Raw genomic sequence first — 18,320 nt, forward strand, 5'->3', positions numbered from 1 at the left:
AAATTTTAAATCTATTAAAGAAGATTGAAGATTTTAACATATTTTTCTGTTCCTGCGGAAAAAGAGGAAAATTGGCAAGGTTTTTGATATGAACTCTTCGATTTATTCTTTGCACGTGGAGAATTTTCCATTCTAAAGAATTTAGTAATTCAAAGTATTTTTCCTACAAAGTTAATGAAAGCTTTTAAAATTAATATAAAAATACATTTCATGTTTTATATTAACGAACATATCGCTTTTATTTCATTATATAAATCTCGATATAAGAATTTATTATACGAGTGGAATTATATGTGTTTCGATTCTACGAAGAAGGGAATACTTTGAGAGATATAAAGAATTATATGCATTATTGAAAATTCCAATTTATAAGTAATTAAGAAAAGAAAGAATGAGAAAATTAGTTTCTCAATTCCTAAAAAAAAAAAAGAAAAAAAAATATGACTTTTAAGAAAACCATGGTTGAGAAAAAAAGTATCACTTACCATATAATTCATCCATTAATTTTATCTTTGAATCTACATTCGAATTCCTATTAATAATAGATATCTCTCCAGTGCAAAACTTCTTGAAAGATACTTAAATAAAGATACATAAAAAAATGTGAGTACATCGTACATCATTGTCGATTCTTTTAATTATTTATCTGAATAATTCTACATGCGCATCAATACGTGACCCAACACGACCAATATCGATATTAATCAACGAGATATTGCAACGATGACTCGATACATTTCAATGATGCAAGCGGAGAAGAGAAGGTATCGTTAGAAATCTGAAAACCTCGAAGATTTTCTCGTCTAAATCATTACTTAGCGATCGGGATTGCATTCGATTTCGTTGTTTCGTCGCAATTTTCGCAAGGACACAAAACTTCTCTCCACGATACAAAACGTTGGCGCCATCCCTCCCTCTTGCATCAGCCGATTCACCTATGCGTGCACACCGAACTAACGCTAGCCCCTTGCTCGGCTGAATAAATTACACAATTTCCCTTCTTGTTCCCGCTCCTACTATTATATCGCCTGCTCTCCTCCCCTTCCTCCCGGTCCTCTTCCAATGTTTCCTCCTTCTCGAGCATTGTGTTTCGTTCTCTGGGGAGATCCATGAGGCAAATAGAAACGACAAACGACGTGTTCGCGCCGAGATCCATCGAAATCGGATCTCTTTCGTTTGTTGTTCGAATGTTTTATTTGCTTTTTTTCTTTTTTTTAATGATTTTAGTTTGTACAATTCTTTTTTGTACACAACTGTTGAATGATAATTATTTTAATGTAAGAATGTGAAAAATGTGAAAGAACATTGGCAATATTAGATAATATAATGGGCACGGAGCAAGGTATAAATAATAATCATTTTGTATTTTAAATTACACAAATTACATTAATTTAAAAAGAAATTAATTGTTCACAATCAAAAATAGCATAACTCTAGGTTGATACAATTTTAATTGTTAATGCCATCTAATGCTGTTAATTGTGTATGATGTACTGTTATTGTCCTAGTTATAAAATATAATTAGCTGCTATTAAATAATATTAGTTGATTTTTTATATTTTCATTTTTTACATATTTACATTTTGTATTGTAATGAAGAAAATTTAATTAAAGCGAATGTAAATATTTTAACTTTTGTATTATAAGTATTATTCATAATATTATTTATAAGAAAATGTTATCATAACTTGCTAATGTTTCCATGAGTTACGATAACATTAGAAAAATAAATTGATAATCAATACCTTATTGAGCGCTCGGAAGTCTGATAACGAACGAGTCTGTTTCACTTTCAACTTCTTGTGTTTCAGTGAAATGGATGATGAGAAAGTTTAAAAATCCAATTTTTAATTAAACGATCCTTTTCGAACAAGATTGATTAGTATTTGTATCTCTCTTTGTATCTCTTTGTATTTTTATATGTATCTCTCTTTTATTCCAATAATTTATATAATAAAGAATTGTTCAACCCTTTTTCGTTGTTCAACTGACTATTTCCTTTTTGAAAAGGAAACGAATCTCATCGCGGACGCAAAGCACGATATCTTACTAACACCTACTTGAAGAGCGCAAAGGAAGGTCAGTCTATTAATAGAGAAACCTGGGATCATCGGGCTCTCGACCATCGAGAGTTCTATCGTTGTCTTACATAATGGAATATTGCGCCGGCTCATTTAAGACGAGACTATCGGTTGTCCAAGACTATCGGATGAATCCTTATAAATGCCTATGATACATAACTTTTTTCGTGTGAAAGAGAAAAACTTGACACTAAAATACCGATTCCATTTCTTATTTCAAAGTAAAATGTAAACAAAAATATCAAAATTTATTAAATTTAATAATAATTCAATAATTCAATAATTACTCTACTAGAACTATACAGCAGAACTATATTTTGAGAACTATATTTTGAGAAAAATAAATTTTTATTATAAAAATTAAAAAAGATAAAGATTCGTTCGTTATTTTAAGAAGATTTTAAGAAGCTGTCAAATTGCATAAATTTTTTAATATACAAAGAAATGTGCAAATAATTTTCAATTTTTCAATTCTTTTGCTTTTTAATGCCAATTGTGGATTTCCAAATATTATATAAGTACTATTGCCAAATTTGTAATATTCTCATCGCTTTCTAATTTCTTAAGTATTTCTAATTTCGTTTCAATAATTAATACGTAAATACAAGTTTCGATGTTATTGTATACATATATATATCTATATATATATGAACGTATCCAATATCAATTCTAAATTAAATTCTATTTCCATTGCTGTGATAAGAAAAGCATCTTATTTACATTATTGTACATAAAGATAATAAATAATAGAAAATATATAGTTCGGATATTAAGATATTCGATTAATAAAGATTCTATTGTACTCCAAAAATAAAGATGAATAAAAATCAACAATTTCTTGTATTTATATTTTGATATATATATAAATAGTATATAAAAAGAAAGAAAATGGAATTTATACAGTAAGATTCTTCTAACAAGGTGTCGCTAGCACTTGCATCGCTCTCGCGACTTTATCGCTAACGCGCCAAAGAAAACCGAGCTATGAGAAGCTGTCAGCAGAGGGAACGAGGAGTTAGTGGATAGAGTGTGAATCAAAAGAAGTGGGGATAGTGAGAATGCTGCAAGCACGCTAGTAACTTCGGTCGTGAAAGTGCCGTAAGTCACGTTTTAACGAGCGCCCGATTTATACCGTCGCCGTTCCACTAACCTCGCAACGTCGACACGCTCTCGTACGAAAAAGCTGCTAAATTGACGCGTACGGAATTCGAGAATAAATATCGTCGATCATTTCGAATCGATATCGTAGTGCTTTCCATCTATGTGTGTCGTTTCGATATATGTAATGAAATTATATATAGTTAATATCAATGTGTTTACGAATTATTTACATTTAATAAATTTATTTGGATTAACCAATATAGTGATCGAATTTTTATTATTTATCCGTTTCCTGTGACGAATGTAATTCATATACTTTAACATTAAATGACAATTGAGACAAAAAATTTATTTATTTATAAAAGGATATTTATTCTTGGATTTTTTTTTTCGAAATTATAATTTTAGAATTCATTGATCAAGAATTCATTTGATTATCCCGAATTTACAGTTGAGAAACTTATTTCTTATTCAATAGGTGTATATATATATATTATTTTATTTCTCTATATTTGCACGAGATTTATTGGTTTTATTTTAATTTAAAATTATTAATTCGTTCATCGATTTACTTTCGAAATGAATCGCATTTTTTCTTTCGATTATGCTTCATTCGTATTCCGGGAGAATCACGAGCATACTTTGTTCCCACCATTGGTAAACGCACGTGTTCGCGTAGATATGCAAATCGATATTGCCCGCGTCGCTATGTAGCATCTAATTGTCTGTCATAAGCATATAATCGTGTTCTCCGTGCAGGTTTCTGTTCATGTTTTAACCTGCTTGTGTACGTAATGTACGTATGCCTATTCGTACGTGTTAGACATATCTGTTATACCTGCATTTACTAATCGCACGTTATATTTGTACCTTTATATGATTATAGGAATTTCTTGATGTACGAATGATATATACGTATAATCAAAATCTATAAATGATCTTTTATGAACAATAAAAAAAATATATTTATATAAAAAGAAATAATAAAATGACACATTCACAAAAAATATTTAAACATAATTTATTAATTTTAAGATATGATTGGGTATATTTAAAGTATGTTATTTTTTAAGTAATAAATTCAGTTCAATATATTTGTTTTTGTTTTTAAAAATAAAAATACAATTTATATTATATACTATAATTTAATATAAAGAATCGCCATTTCTTATAATTAAAGATGAGGCTTTGAATCATGCAATGCGCGATCTGTATCTCTTTGTATATAAACGTGTTTACCCGTATCTAGATACATTCACATATATTTCTCTAGAATCGCATTTCAAGCATATGAGGTGACAGTTTTCGTCGCAATAACAAGGTAACAAACTTTTAATGAACGTGTTCTACGCATTATTCGTAAGTACACGTATTATTTTCATGCAAATGTCATATGAAGTATCATATGAGTGTCATAAATAGCACTTGGATGAGCGATCAATCAAAACTGTCGTAAACTTCTATTCACTTCTTTCTCTGTTAGTTGTTACTTTCAGATGCTTCAGAAAGCTTTCTTTTATTGTAATGAAATGATATACACATGTACATTTAAATACATTATATGTAATTTATTATTTATTTTATTAGTAGTATTTTAAAACAATTTATAAAAGAAAATTTATTGCAAAAAATAACATAAGAGAATATATTTAATAAAAAAAATTAAAAAATTAAAAATAATAATAACATAATAACATAATATGTGAAATTTTATATATAATAGAATTTGATTTATATATGAAGGAATGAATGAAATTTTAATTATTGAACTAATTATATTGAATTAATTTTAGTTAAGTTTCTATTGTTTAAATAACTATCAAATAATATTCCAAGTATATGAATATTTTTATAATATATTTAATATATAATATAATTGAAAATATGTTACATTAATTATTCGAATTATAATTTTATATCAAAATTTATATATCCTAATACCATCTAGTAAATATAAATTTTCACTTAATCAATTAAACTATCATATAATTAAATTTTTTTTTAAATAGATGGTACCACAAAATAAATAGCGCAAAGAATTATAGAATAGATTTTAAATAAATTAAAATACATTGATTGCTATTATGCATTAAATAAATTAATTAAATAAGATAAAAATTTATAAATTGAAATTATTAATTGTAATATTTTCATATTTACAAATCAATTTCATTAGTATTATAAATGAATAAAAAATTGCTACGCAAACATAGATTAAGTATAAAAATATCAATATATTATTATATGTTTTTTGATATAAGAGATTTTTAAATATACATGCAAGAAAGAAATCGAATTATAAAACTTGAATTATAACAATTTTTAATAAAAATTAAAATTTTAAATTATATAATATTAATTCTATAAATAATTTTATTATTTATTATTAATTTTTTCTATATAATTCTATAAATAATATTAATATTATTATATTTAATAATTGTAATATTAATTATTAATATCAATTCCAAATTATTATTATCTATTTCAAATTATTTTATAATATTATAATTATATTTATAATTTATTTCTTAATAATAATGTATTTAACTAATATCTTCAAAATGAATGTAATGATAGATAAAAAATTTTAATATATAAATCAAAGAATTATATTTTAAAATGATAAATCATATTAAATAGCAGTAAATTGTTAGACGTAAATTAACAATAAAAATAAAAAAATTATATAAATAGAATTATTGATCAATTACATTGGCATAGTCATCTTAAAGGTATATATTATATATCATTTGAAAATATCTAAATTTTTGGCATTAAAGATTTAAACATATTGTAATTTTGAAATAGAAATGATAAAAGCGTTCAATTGATATCCTGTATGTTTACGCGTACGTTTGTGTCGTGCTAAGTAAATAGACAAGGAAAAAAATAATAAGAGAAGGATAGAGATAGTCTAAAAATTATGACATCAGCGCCATCTCCTGAGTGACGCAAATGAAACATATAAAGAAAAGATAGTAAAAAAAAAAGAGAAGGACCGAGATAACGTAGGAATGGACTAATAGCGCCATCTCTTGATTATTTTCAGAAAAGATTACTTACAGAAAAAATTTGAAGCTCAACAGATGGCGTTCACTTTGAATTCTTACTCTATCTTATCTTACTTTTGAAGAAATATTTTACTTAAAGAGATAACGTTACCTGTCAATTCCTATCTTATCTCTGTCTTTTTCTTTTTATTTGTTATCCTTTCTTTATATGTTTCATTTGCACCATTCAGGAGATGGCGCTGATGTCATAATTTTTAAACTATCTCTATCCTTCTCTCATTATTTTTTTTCTTTGCTATATTTATTTTGCAAAATTTATATACTTAAGAGACAGCTTCGATAACTGATTAATTTTATCATTTTTTTTTATGACATCGTCGATATTTTATTTATATTGCATTAACATTTACAATTGCATTTTAATAATACATATAAATAAATTTCATCTTAATAATTCTGTATTTAAATCCATTTTCATAAAAAAAATTTGATAATTCGATATTGTTTTCATTGTGTTATAATAAAAAATATGAGAAATTTTTAATTCATGAATAATTTAATGCGTACATCCATCTCCTATTCATATTAATCAAAAGATCTATAAATGCAATTAATATATATAATGTAATAAATATAAAAAAATATTTAAAAAAAAATTATTTCTAAAATCTTTGTTAAGTTAATTAATTTTTGTGATTGAATTAAATATAATTACTACCGTTTTAAAGGGCATAACAAATATTCTAATTTTTTGCGCTCACAATATGAGCACAAAGTCTCATATATAGATAAAATAATAGATTTGTTTTGCATTCTATCTATTCTGCACAATTATCTCTCATCTATTATAGTATATAAAATATTATATATTTGTATATATATATATACAATAATGAACATTCAAATAATATATATATATATATATGTAACATATATTTTTTAATGTTCATTTTAATAAATTATTATTCGATAGCTTTATTATTATTCGATAACTTATCGAGTAAAAATAAAATAATAATAAATTATTTAGTTTAATAAAATATTGCTTGTATTTTATTTATTCGTTTTCAAAAAATATAAAATTTAAAGAATTTTGAGAAAGAATCGCAACATATAATAAGCGCTGGAAATCTCGAAGAATCTCGTTGCAATATAGGATTCTGTTTTCAGCAACTTCAGGCAAAATAAATGCTAAACTACATTTAACGTTACAATGAAAATATATTTAAATTTAGAAAAAACATGTGTAAACGTTAAGATTATTTTCTTTTAATCTTATTAATTAAAATAAAATAAAGGAAATAATATTTTCTGTAATTTGTGGTAATATATGAATATAGTAAAAAGAATGTAGTTAAAAAGTTAACGGTGATACAATGTTTATTAATTAAAATTGTTCATACAGCAGTATTATAATAGTGCAATTAGGAACAATCCAAAAATAATATATTTGGTGTTATATTATAAATGGCCCTATTATTCACAAGCATGTGGGATTCAACAATGTTTTTGAGCACCTTAACCCCAAAATTTTATGTTGCACTCACTGGAACGTCATCCTTAATTTCTGGATTAATTCTAATTTTTGAATGGTGGTATTTTAGAAAATATGGTACATCTTTTATTGAACAAGTATCTTTAAATCATATTTCACCATGGATTGGTGGAGGTGACAGTGGATCAGATGGAAATAATTCAAGTTTAAATGGTTCAAATTCAAATCAACAAAATGTTCCAGAATGTAAAGTTTGGCGGAATCCAATAAATTTATTTAGAGGGGCAGAATATCAAAGATTTTATTGGGCTACAAATAAAGAGCCATTAACATATTATGATATGAACTTATCTGCTCAAGATCACCAAACATTTTTTACCTGTGAAGGTGACACAGGTAAATCTTATATAAAAAATATTAAGAAGTTTTGAAAAATTAAATATTAATAGTTTACTTTTAATAGGTAAAGCTGAATATGAAATCATGCAAACTGCATGGAGAGAACGTAATCCAGTAGTTCGAATAAAAGCTGCACATAGTGCTCTTGAACGTAATCCTGATTGTGCACCTGCATATATTTTACTTGCCGAAGAAGAAGCTACCACTATTGTAGAAGCAGAAAAAATTTTAAAACAAGCCTTAAAAGTAGCAGAAAATAATTATAGAAAATCTCAAAGTACTCAACATCAAGGAGCCATTGCAGAGGCAATACATAGAAGAGATACAAATGTATTAATATATGTTAAACGAAGATTAGCTATGTGTGCAAGAAAATTGGGAAAATTAAAAGAAGCAGTAAAAATGTTTAGAGATTTGACAAAGGAAGTTCCACCAATTATGAATGTGCTAAACATTCATGAAAATTTAATTGAAGCTTTATTAGAAATGCAAGCATATGCAGATGTTCAAGCAGTATTAGCAAAATATGATGATATTAGTTTACCAAAATCTGCAACTATTTGTTATACAGCTGCATTATTAAAAGCGCGAGTAGTTGCTGATAAATTTTCAACAGATATTGCTAGCAAAAGAGGTTTAACTACTCCAGAAATGATTGCAGTTGAAGCTATTCATAGGGCAGTTGAATTTAATCCTCATGTACCTAAATATTTATTAGAAATGAAACCATTAATTTTACCCCCAGAACATGTATTAAAAAGAGGAGATTCAGAAGCAATTGCATATGCATTTTTTCATCTTGCTCATTGGAAGCAAATGGAGGGTGCTCTTAATTTATTACATTGTACATGGGAAGGTACTTTTAGAATGTTGCCTTATCCTTTAGAACGAGGACATTTGTTTTATCCATATCCAACTTGCACAGAATGTGCAGATCGTGAATTGCTACCATCATTTCACGATGTTAGTGTTTACCCTAAAAAGGAGTTACCGTTTTTTATTTTGTTTACAGCGGGTTTATGCTCCTTTACAGCACTCTTAGCTCTCTTAACGCATCAATATCCTGATACTATGGGTGTAGTTGCACGATCGATGCTTGCCTGGTTTTCTCATCCATTTTATTACATTTTAGACAAATTAGAAGCAATTTTACCTTCTAATTTATTACAACAGCTTTCTAGAATATAAAACAATCTAAAATCTCTGATTATTAGACTGCAAATGTTTATATAAACGTATATCTTTATAAGAAATAAATAGAATAATAGGATAACAAATAGAATAAACAAAAATTTGTTGTTTTATTAGAGGATTTAAAAAATATATTTATTTTGCATTTTATATGCATATTTTTTGCATATTCAATGCATATTTAACTGTATATATATATATTATTACTTTGTTATAATTTTAATCGCATCTCTCACCCTGTATTTTGCATATATGTATATGTATATTTTGATATATTATACCAGCATAAACATCCGCAGTCTAGTAATCTTAACTCATTGTGATATTTATGATACTTATGCTTTCATTGTCATACATCAATTAAGTACATCCATTGTACTTCCCGAATTTCTTATGACTGATATCTTTTAATATCTATGTATTTATAGAATTAATTATTTAGTTAACGTTGATAGCTAAAAACAGTGTGTAGTAATGTACAATTAATAAAAGTTTGAATATCTTTGAATCAATTTGTATTTCTTCGATCTTATTTTCATATATATTATTTAAAATTTTTTACTTAATCTAAAATATGTATTTGGGTATATCAATCAACAATATATTTGATTAGATTTCATATTTATTTAATAATTGATATTATCAGTAGCTCATAATTGATAGCGAAAAAATAAGGCAAATCAGAGATATCAATATTTTCAATTATATAAAAACTGTAGAATTTATTATTTATTCTATGAAATCAAGAAAAATTTTTTATAACTTTCATAATTAGGAAATAGCAGAAACTAAATACTTAACAAAAATTAGCGTAATGATATTAACAATATTCAAATGCAAAATATATTGAGCATTATGCAATATCAATTATTCTTAATCTCTGATCCGCCTTCCTATCGTGAGACGGTTATGACAGAAAAAAGAGAGTTAAGACACTTGGAAGTCAGAGAGCCCAAATTTCATACATGGGCTGGCTCGCTATGACTTTGATTTTACTTCAAACATTCATTCTCAATTAATTTTAACTGATAAGTGATAAAATCTGTTACTTTATATATGTACAATATTTCTTTACTTTATAATTTACTTACTTAAATGAACATATGTAACGCAGAAATACTATTAAATAACTATCTTCACACAACTAAGTATTTCGCATTGTCACTATCAATGTATGTGTGTAATAAGAACATGTAAAAACTTTCAAATGTGATCCTTAAATTTCACTATGTAGTTATTCTTAGCATATCATTACAATTAAATGTATTTATAGTAATAGTATTTTATAAAGTAGGAAATATTTTGAGTATTCATCTCCTGCTAATATCTGGGCTTGTATACACGCTTCTTTTATTCAAAGATTCGTATGAATCTTAAACACCATATTATTTCTTCACATCATTATGGTGGGATTACTTATTGCAAAAATTAATTATGAAAGAAATTCGACAGAAGTTTACGCAATGTATTTATGTACAAATTATAGATTGTCCTTTTTTAATAGATCAGTTTTGTTAGTAGATCAACACACGTAGTCACTTCACTGTGTTCAGATTTGATCGTTCCGTCATTTTCTACAAATAAGGCACCTTTAACAAATTACGCTGTTATAGGCTATAACGATCTAGCAGTCCAACATTCAGTCAATGTCACAAAATCTGCACCGACGATAATTAACTTGTAAATGCCAAATAAGGCATACATAGTCATTTTAGCATATAAAATAAAATCAATTACATATATTTAATATTACTTAATGTAACAATTAAAATTTCATAAATTATTCCCTGTTTCATTTATCATTTTTTACAAATAAGAAGCATAAAATTTTTATAAACAATGTTTTTCACAAATCATTCTTACTTATTAACAAATATGATATTTGTACAAGTTTTGAAAGATAATTGTTATAATATTTTAAGAAACTAAGGAATAATTCAGGAACAAATAAAATTAATCTACTGAAATCAGCTTATACTACTTGGAATAAATCTATTTTTTAGCATTTCCTATGTATCGATCATACTTGTATGTGATCAAATAATCAGATTCAAAGATAATTTGTGCATACGGAATGCTATAAAGTTTAGAAATTCTGGAAGAAGTACCATATTATCAACTTAAGTTTTTTCACTTTCTTATAAAAATCATTATCTTCGCCATATAGATAGAAATTGATATTATTATTAAAGGGTGCCATTTGCGAAATATTGATACCGGTCATATAATTTAGTAGACCATGAATGAATACTAGCTTCAACTAAATCTTCCACATGTCGACGTAATTGATCTTCTGTTAATGTAAGATGGAATCTATTTTTCAACCCTTGAACTGTTGCTGCTCCACCACTACGGAAACACGGAAGTTGTGATCCTATATAACAGTAAAAGATAACAATTTTTAAATAAATTTTTAAAAGTTAATATAAAATTTTCATAATAGGAATTAGGAAATTTTTACCTGATAACATTATTTCCACTAAATTGACAATTTTTTCCATATGTTTCCGTGCTGCAATTAATCCTTGGAGAATTAAAGTTTTGAATTCTTGAAATTGTTTAGATTGACTTCCACCCATTACCTCCACAAATTCTGGAGTTAATTTAAAGGGACTAGTCTCAAATCCTAAGTTTCTTGGCGAAGTTGAAAGAATAAATCCAAAATCTATGTGTATTAAATGACCATCACTATGAAGTAAAATATTTCCGTTATGACGATCTTTAACTTGAATAAGATAACAGACAAGACAATAAGCCGCACAACTTTGAATAAAGTTTCTTTGCGCAATAATAAATGCTTCTGATATAGATGGGCCAAATTCTCTTTCAAAATATTGATAAAGCGTTAATTGGCACTGTTTTTTTACTTGATGAAGTGATACAGTATTTAAAATTGGCTCTATTAACCCACTATCATTCGATAAGCATAAAATTCTGTAAAATAATATTTCATATTTAATAAATTATATTTATAATAAAATATTAAAACATATATAATAATGAAATGTTTCATACTTATATGGCCGCACCCAGAGAGGTACATGTTCATCTTGCCATATTTTTTGTAACATTGAAAGTAATTGTGAAGCAAGAAGTTCTTGTCGAAGATCATCACCACATTTTACAATAACAGCAAGAAGTCTCCAAGATGCCAAATGACCATATGGACTGGATGACCTTATACGACGTTGTTTTAATTCCCATGGTTCCTTGAGAACAGCTGCTGATGGATCTTCTGGATCATGATTAAACGTTGCACTAGGTGCAGCAGCCATTTCACTTAATCGCCTCTTTATATCACCAGGTACAAATATTGGTTCTTTACTATCTGATGATTCTTGACTTAATTGAGATATTGTATCTCTATCTTTTGGCTTACGTAATTGTAAATACTGCATAGAAAAAAAAATTAATAATTTATATTTTCAAAACTAAAAAAGAAATAAAAGAAATCATCATATAAACAAATACCTGTTGTGTGATTTCATCATCTTCTTGACTCCAACAATCACTAGGATCATCATCGGGAAAATTAAATGCGACTTCTGTATTTCTAACCGAATATGGAGAAATATTTTTAATTGGAGTTTGTCTAATCGGCAGCATATTCTGTTGCGTTTCTGAAGCGGATATGTTTGATGAACCCATTACATTAGATTGTTCACCTCCAGTTAAATTTTCTTCAGATTTAGTATGCCTCAATGAACATCCCACTATTTTTGTCGGTACAGGTGACGTATAAATATCTTCTACTTCTAACACTTCAACATAAATTATGTATGGTGCCTACATGTGTTAAGATATATTAATATATATTCTCGAAAAGAAATTATTTTTGTTATAACAAATTATTAGATGTTTTATATTTTTCACCTTATCCTTGCTATTAAGGACAGCAGCATATTGTGGTGGCACTCGTACGATATGATGTGGTATTGAACTGTGCAAAGGAAGCCACACCCTTGCAGGGAGATTCAAATTGAGAGTATTAAGTTCCGCTATTAATTGAACAGTTTTACTTTCTTTTGTTGGAATAGTTCCAAGTAATTTACCAATTGATATTAATGCTTGTATAAATTCAAGTTCTGGAGCAAGACGTGGCGCCTATAAATATGAAATTGTGTATAAATTAACATAAGATAATGAAATGAATAAGATAATAAAATTTACATATTTAAATAAAATTGTTAAATTACATTGCAAAAGCAGTCGGTTTTTTGTCCTCGTAAATCATTTACCACACCTTGGCAGGAATAAAAACAGGTACAACCATTATCAAATGCTCGACCAGAGCTCAGGTCCCCAAGACTTACTTTATTTATTGTACCTTAAAATAAATTGTAAAAGATGATAATTATAATTTGTATATGTGCGAATACATATATAAATTTCTACTCTTATTATTTTATAATAAAATAACAAATCAATTTTGCATAATTCACCGGAATGGCTACGACGTAGAGTTTGAAATAATCCACTGGCATCAGATTGAGATCTTTGGTGTGTCTTTTTATTAGGAGATGTAATATTTTGCATCGGAGTTAATGATAGCGGTGCGGGAGTTTGTAATCCAGTTACACGTTTTTTATTCTCATTTCCTTTTGGCCTAATGTTTGCATAAAAAAAAAGAAATATAAAAACAATTTGTTTATAATGTTTTTTCTCCAAGTTATATATGTTTTTTACCTGAGTTCATCTGAGAGAATAAGATTTTTTAATTTGGTCCCATGAGACTTTTTTTTTGATGGCAAATGAGCATCTGAACTATATGCATCTAATAGCCAGGCACATTTTAATGAAAAATCAGCCGACTGCCTACACCTTATGAACAAATAATTATATTTTAATTATTTATAAAATTTATTTTATTCAAGTACCTTTACCTTTTTCTTACTTACCTATGAACAAGATATGGGTAAAGAACTTCTGTAACATCATGAAGTTGTATATACATCACAACTAGTTGTGGTAAATAAAAGTCCACATCATTATCTGGGAAACTAAACATCTTGTTTCCTAGAAAATTTTACATGCACTTTATAATGCATTTTTGAAACTACTTTCAAAATATTTTTTAATATTATATACATTTTATTTATGAGATATTTATTTAGAGCAAATCTAACTTAATATTGAATAACTTAATACTTCAAAATGATTAATAAATGTAAATCATATTTAAAATTATATTAAATATATATATATATATAAAACTAATATAAATGCTTACCAAGATAGCTTTGAACGCCAGGCTCTTTAGAATTAAAAAGATAAGAAATTGCCATAGACATATCAAAAATCTGGCTTTCAAACAATCTAAGCAAACATCCTTCAGATGGTTTTGGTTGTACCGTCTCTTGCCTTCGGCAAACAACACCAGTTTGCTTTTTTACAGCTGCCTCATTAGTTTCGGATTGCACTGCAGTCCCGCAACACAAAGTCATAGCCGCGCCGGCCAGTTCACTCTGTTTATCGTTCACTGGCAAGACTTCCATGGAATTTTGGAAATCTCGCGTACCAACTGTTACGCCCACATCGGTGCATCGTTGTTCGTCCTGCGTATACTCATGGCTCTCGAATTCGTTGACTGTACAGACGTTATTGGAGCACGTTTCTTGCGAATCGTGATTACCACTGTTTTCGTGTTTATGTGGCTCACTACTATCACCACCCTTTTTCGACGAAGGTTCACTCAAGTGTACCAGTTCCACAGGTGACACTTGCACCGACACCGTCACTGAATCCAAAACACTAGTTTCTTCGCCATCCACTGTATCCACGCTATCCATGTCACCTGGTTGGGATAACGAGGAGTCGAGACTTTCGCGGCTATGCAGATGATCAACGCTCGATTCTCTAGTGGCAACGTTTGTTGCGTCGCTAGAACCGCTATCGGAACCGCAAAGTATACCCGAGTCGTCGGACCCGAGACTGGCAAGATCTTCGCGTTCCCGGCTGCGCGCTTTGCACGCCGGTACTACGACCACTTTAGTTACCGGAGCAGGTGTCGTCTCGCATTCTGGACTTGGTGTCACATCCACTTCCGGAATACGTTGAAGTGCGGAATCAAGACTTCGATTTCTGTGATGGTGCGTCAGCGTGGTCGCGCTTGCCTGTGGGACTGGCGGTAACAAAATACCCATTGATCTGCAAACACGCAATACCAAGAAATAAATTTTGAATAACTATCGGCCGATCTAATTTTATAACTTAAACCGATTAAAATTTATAGCGATATAAATTGCTTTTTGCATTCGTCACATCATAACACAAAGTACAATATATAAGATGTTATAAAAATAATTCAAATGCAAAATTTAACATTAATGTGAAAATTTTTTTTAAAATAAATTATTTATTTATATAAAAATTAATTTCTCTAATTTTAATTAATATTTATCTTATTGATATTATATATCATAATTCTATTTTTTTTAAGAGATTAATAATTCGAAATTTAGATTTGCTTTATTTTTTATTTTCCTATATATATATATATATATATATATATATATATACATTTCAAACATTTTTATAAATAATTCGAGAATGAACTATATTGCAGATAGAATCTAAAAAATCATATTATCACTAACTATAAATATTCTCCGGAAGCATTTACACGATAGCTTCATTTACATACCTAAAATCCAAACTGTGATTTCGTTGATGCGTGGTCAGCCTATTACGGCTGTTAATCGGTGGATTTGAACGTCCGTGTACGAGAGGAACATTACAGTTTGTTAATTTATGTCTTTTGATGTGTACCACGCTTTCCTGGCGTGTTGATCCACCACTAGGTGTTACAGCCACTACTTCACTCATATTAAAATTGAACGAGCATCAGCTCGGCTAACAGTCATCTGCTGCTCATGTTGATCATCCACCTACGACAAAAAAATGATACGATCTAATTGTTCAAGCGAATTGTTGAAAAGAAAATGTATATATTAAATATTATATTAAAACTATATAATACTATATTATAACTTATGCATAATTTAAATAAAGCATAAATTTTTTTTGATTTGCAAATAAATCATGATCAAAAATTACATATTATTTTTTAGTTGTATTATTTAATGATAATAAATCAAAATCATGTTAATATGCAAAACATTCTCGTATAGATGTGTGATTATAAGATCATATTGTTAAGACGAATTTAAAATTGAATTTTACAATATCCATCAATATCATACGAATTATGATAAAGAAATTCATATCTTAGAGCTTTAAATGGATGAATAATGAATAATGTATCAAATATCATGTACATAAATACTTATATACATATACATAATAATGAAAGAACTTATTATATATATATATAAAATAAACAAGCAATAAAGGAAAAAAAAATAAATAAAAAAACATAAATGCTTCCATAAAATATCAATCGTACCAATTTATAATTATCTTACGATTGTATTTTATATTTAATTATCTGTTAAAACTTTAATCATAATGATAAAATTGTATAACTCAAATGCATATATATATATATATATATATATATATATATATATATAATGTATTTATCTTGATATTTAAAAAATCGCGACTTATTTATTATCTCAGTTATAAATCAAAATTTAAAAGTTTAAATCAAATTTATTCAAATCATACTTATAAATTATCGAAACAATCTAATTATATCTTATGGCGAAATTCGAATGATAAACATATATTTCCGATGATTTCATAAAAAAAAAATAAATTTGAAATTTCTTAAAAAAAAAAAGAAGAATCATCTTTTAGAAATGCACAACAATGATTAACCACGCAAGGCGGCACCGTGACAGGAGCGTGAAACTCGTGCTAGGTACGAGAAAGTCGAATACCAGTTAGAACAAAGCGTATGTCAGAATTTTGTTTTCTACTCCACGACACATTTTCATGTATATATTATTTCTATGAATTTTTTTATTATATATTTTTTTTCTTTTTTTTCTGATTTTGAAGAAACGAAAATATTTTTTTTAATAAAAAAAAGAAATAAAAAGAGGATAAATTTAAAAATCATTTTCTATGCGAGAATTTTGCATTATCATAATTGAAATCATATAAAACCGTGTTCCTTTCCCGCAAGATTAATCAACAGAGCAATGGAGTGAAATCTCTGGGAGAGAAATAATTCAATAAGGAGGAAAATGGAACGAAGTCTAAGTTGCGGTATGCCGGCTTTTTACTCTCCCTCTTTTACTCAGGGACTCGTCCTTCCGTTTGGTTCATATTCACACGCTGGCCAACGCAGTAACGCAGCGATGGGTGTGCCAGAAGTATAGAAACTAAACATTATTTGTTCACTGACAGTCAATGAATTCACACCCCATAAATATTATATTTTTATTTGTACTTCTATCCGATTCAATCAATCAAATATAATAAATCTTCTTTATATTGAAAATATCGAAACGAAAAATAAATAGAGAATGTCAATATAACTTACTTTGTACTTAAATTCGGAATTCTGTTGCAATTGAATCTGCACCATGCGTGGACGTCTTCAATTTTGTCTGTTAGCACGTATACGAGTACGATTGAACAATATACGGTACAAGAAGCTAGTAGAGAAAAAGGTAGGAGAGAGAGAGAGAGAGAGAGAGAGAGAGAGAGAGAGAGAGAGAAAGGATGATGATGATGCAGCGAACCCCGCGAGTACACAAAATACCACTAGGTGCGAAAAAGACAACAAGATATCCTTTCCAATGGCAGACTCAGACTGTCACGCACCGCCTTATCGTCATTCGTTTTCAGCCGATTTTGCACAATGCCTGGCTACGCCCTATATGTTCAAGTACAGAATTACACTTCATCACTTTCGTTCTTATTCCACCGAATTATAACGAGCATACAGATAAAAATGTACGCGGTTTTTTCGATTCGAAATTGTAACTAAAAACATGCACGAACCGAATCTCCGTGCCAACGCAAAAGGCGACCTCGCCAAGCTCGACTACTTTTCGCACGACGCACTGAATACTACTCTGCACATTACTGCCAACAGAAGAAACATAAAGTTCGAACAGCTATTAA

At 28.1% G+C, this 18,320-nt stretch overlaps 2 protein-coding genes across 2 annotated transcripts; one reads left to right on the plus strand and one right to left on the minus strand.

Moving 5' to 3' along the window:
* The first annotated feature begins 7,364 nt into the window (after positions 1 to 7,364).
* LOC122710791 (protein ST7 homolog) lies at positions 7,365 to 9,431 on the plus strand. The gene is made up of 2 exons (XM_043928949.1): positions 7,365 to 8,087; positions 8,155 to 9,431. The coding sequence occupies exons 1-2, from the start codon at positions 7,664 to 7,666 to the stop codon at positions 9,276 to 9,278; spliced, it is 1,548 nt and encodes a 515-aa protein (XP_043784884.1). The 5' UTR covers positions 7,365 to 7,663; the 3' UTR covers positions 9,279 to 9,431.
* A 2-nt stretch (positions 9,432 to 9,433) lies between these two features.
* On the minus strand, positions 9,434 to 18,302 carry LOC122710730 (phosphatidylinositol 4-kinase beta). Its single transcript, XM_043928811.1, has 12 exons — positions 17,734 to 18,302; positions 15,925 to 16,168; positions 14,512 to 15,428; positions 14,180 to 14,297; positions 13,968 to 14,102; positions 13,724 to 13,887; positions 13,478 to 13,608; positions 13,155 to 13,385; positions 12,753 to 13,067; positions 12,297 to 12,673; positions 11,743 to 12,215; positions 9,434 to 11,655 (listed from the first exon to the last, which is right to left on the minus strand). Exons 2-12 carry the CDS (start codon positions 16,104 to 16,106, stop codon positions 11,468 to 11,470), a joined length of 3,231 nt encoding a protein of 1,076 aa, XP_043784746.1. The 5' UTR covers positions 16,107 to 16,168; positions 17,734 to 18,302; the 3' UTR covers positions 9,434 to 11,467.
* Between the last annotated feature and the right edge of the window lie 18 nt (positions 18,303 to 18,320).

This window comes from Apis laboriosa, unplaced genomic scaffold (genome assembly GCF_014066325.1).
Source record: "Apis laboriosa isolate Shangri-la unplaced genomic scaffold, ASM1406632v1 scaffold104_cov149, whole genome shotgun sequence".
In the NCBI taxonomy this organism is placed as follows: domain Eukaryota; kingdom Metazoa; phylum Arthropoda; class Insecta; order Hymenoptera; family Apidae; genus Apis; species Apis laboriosa.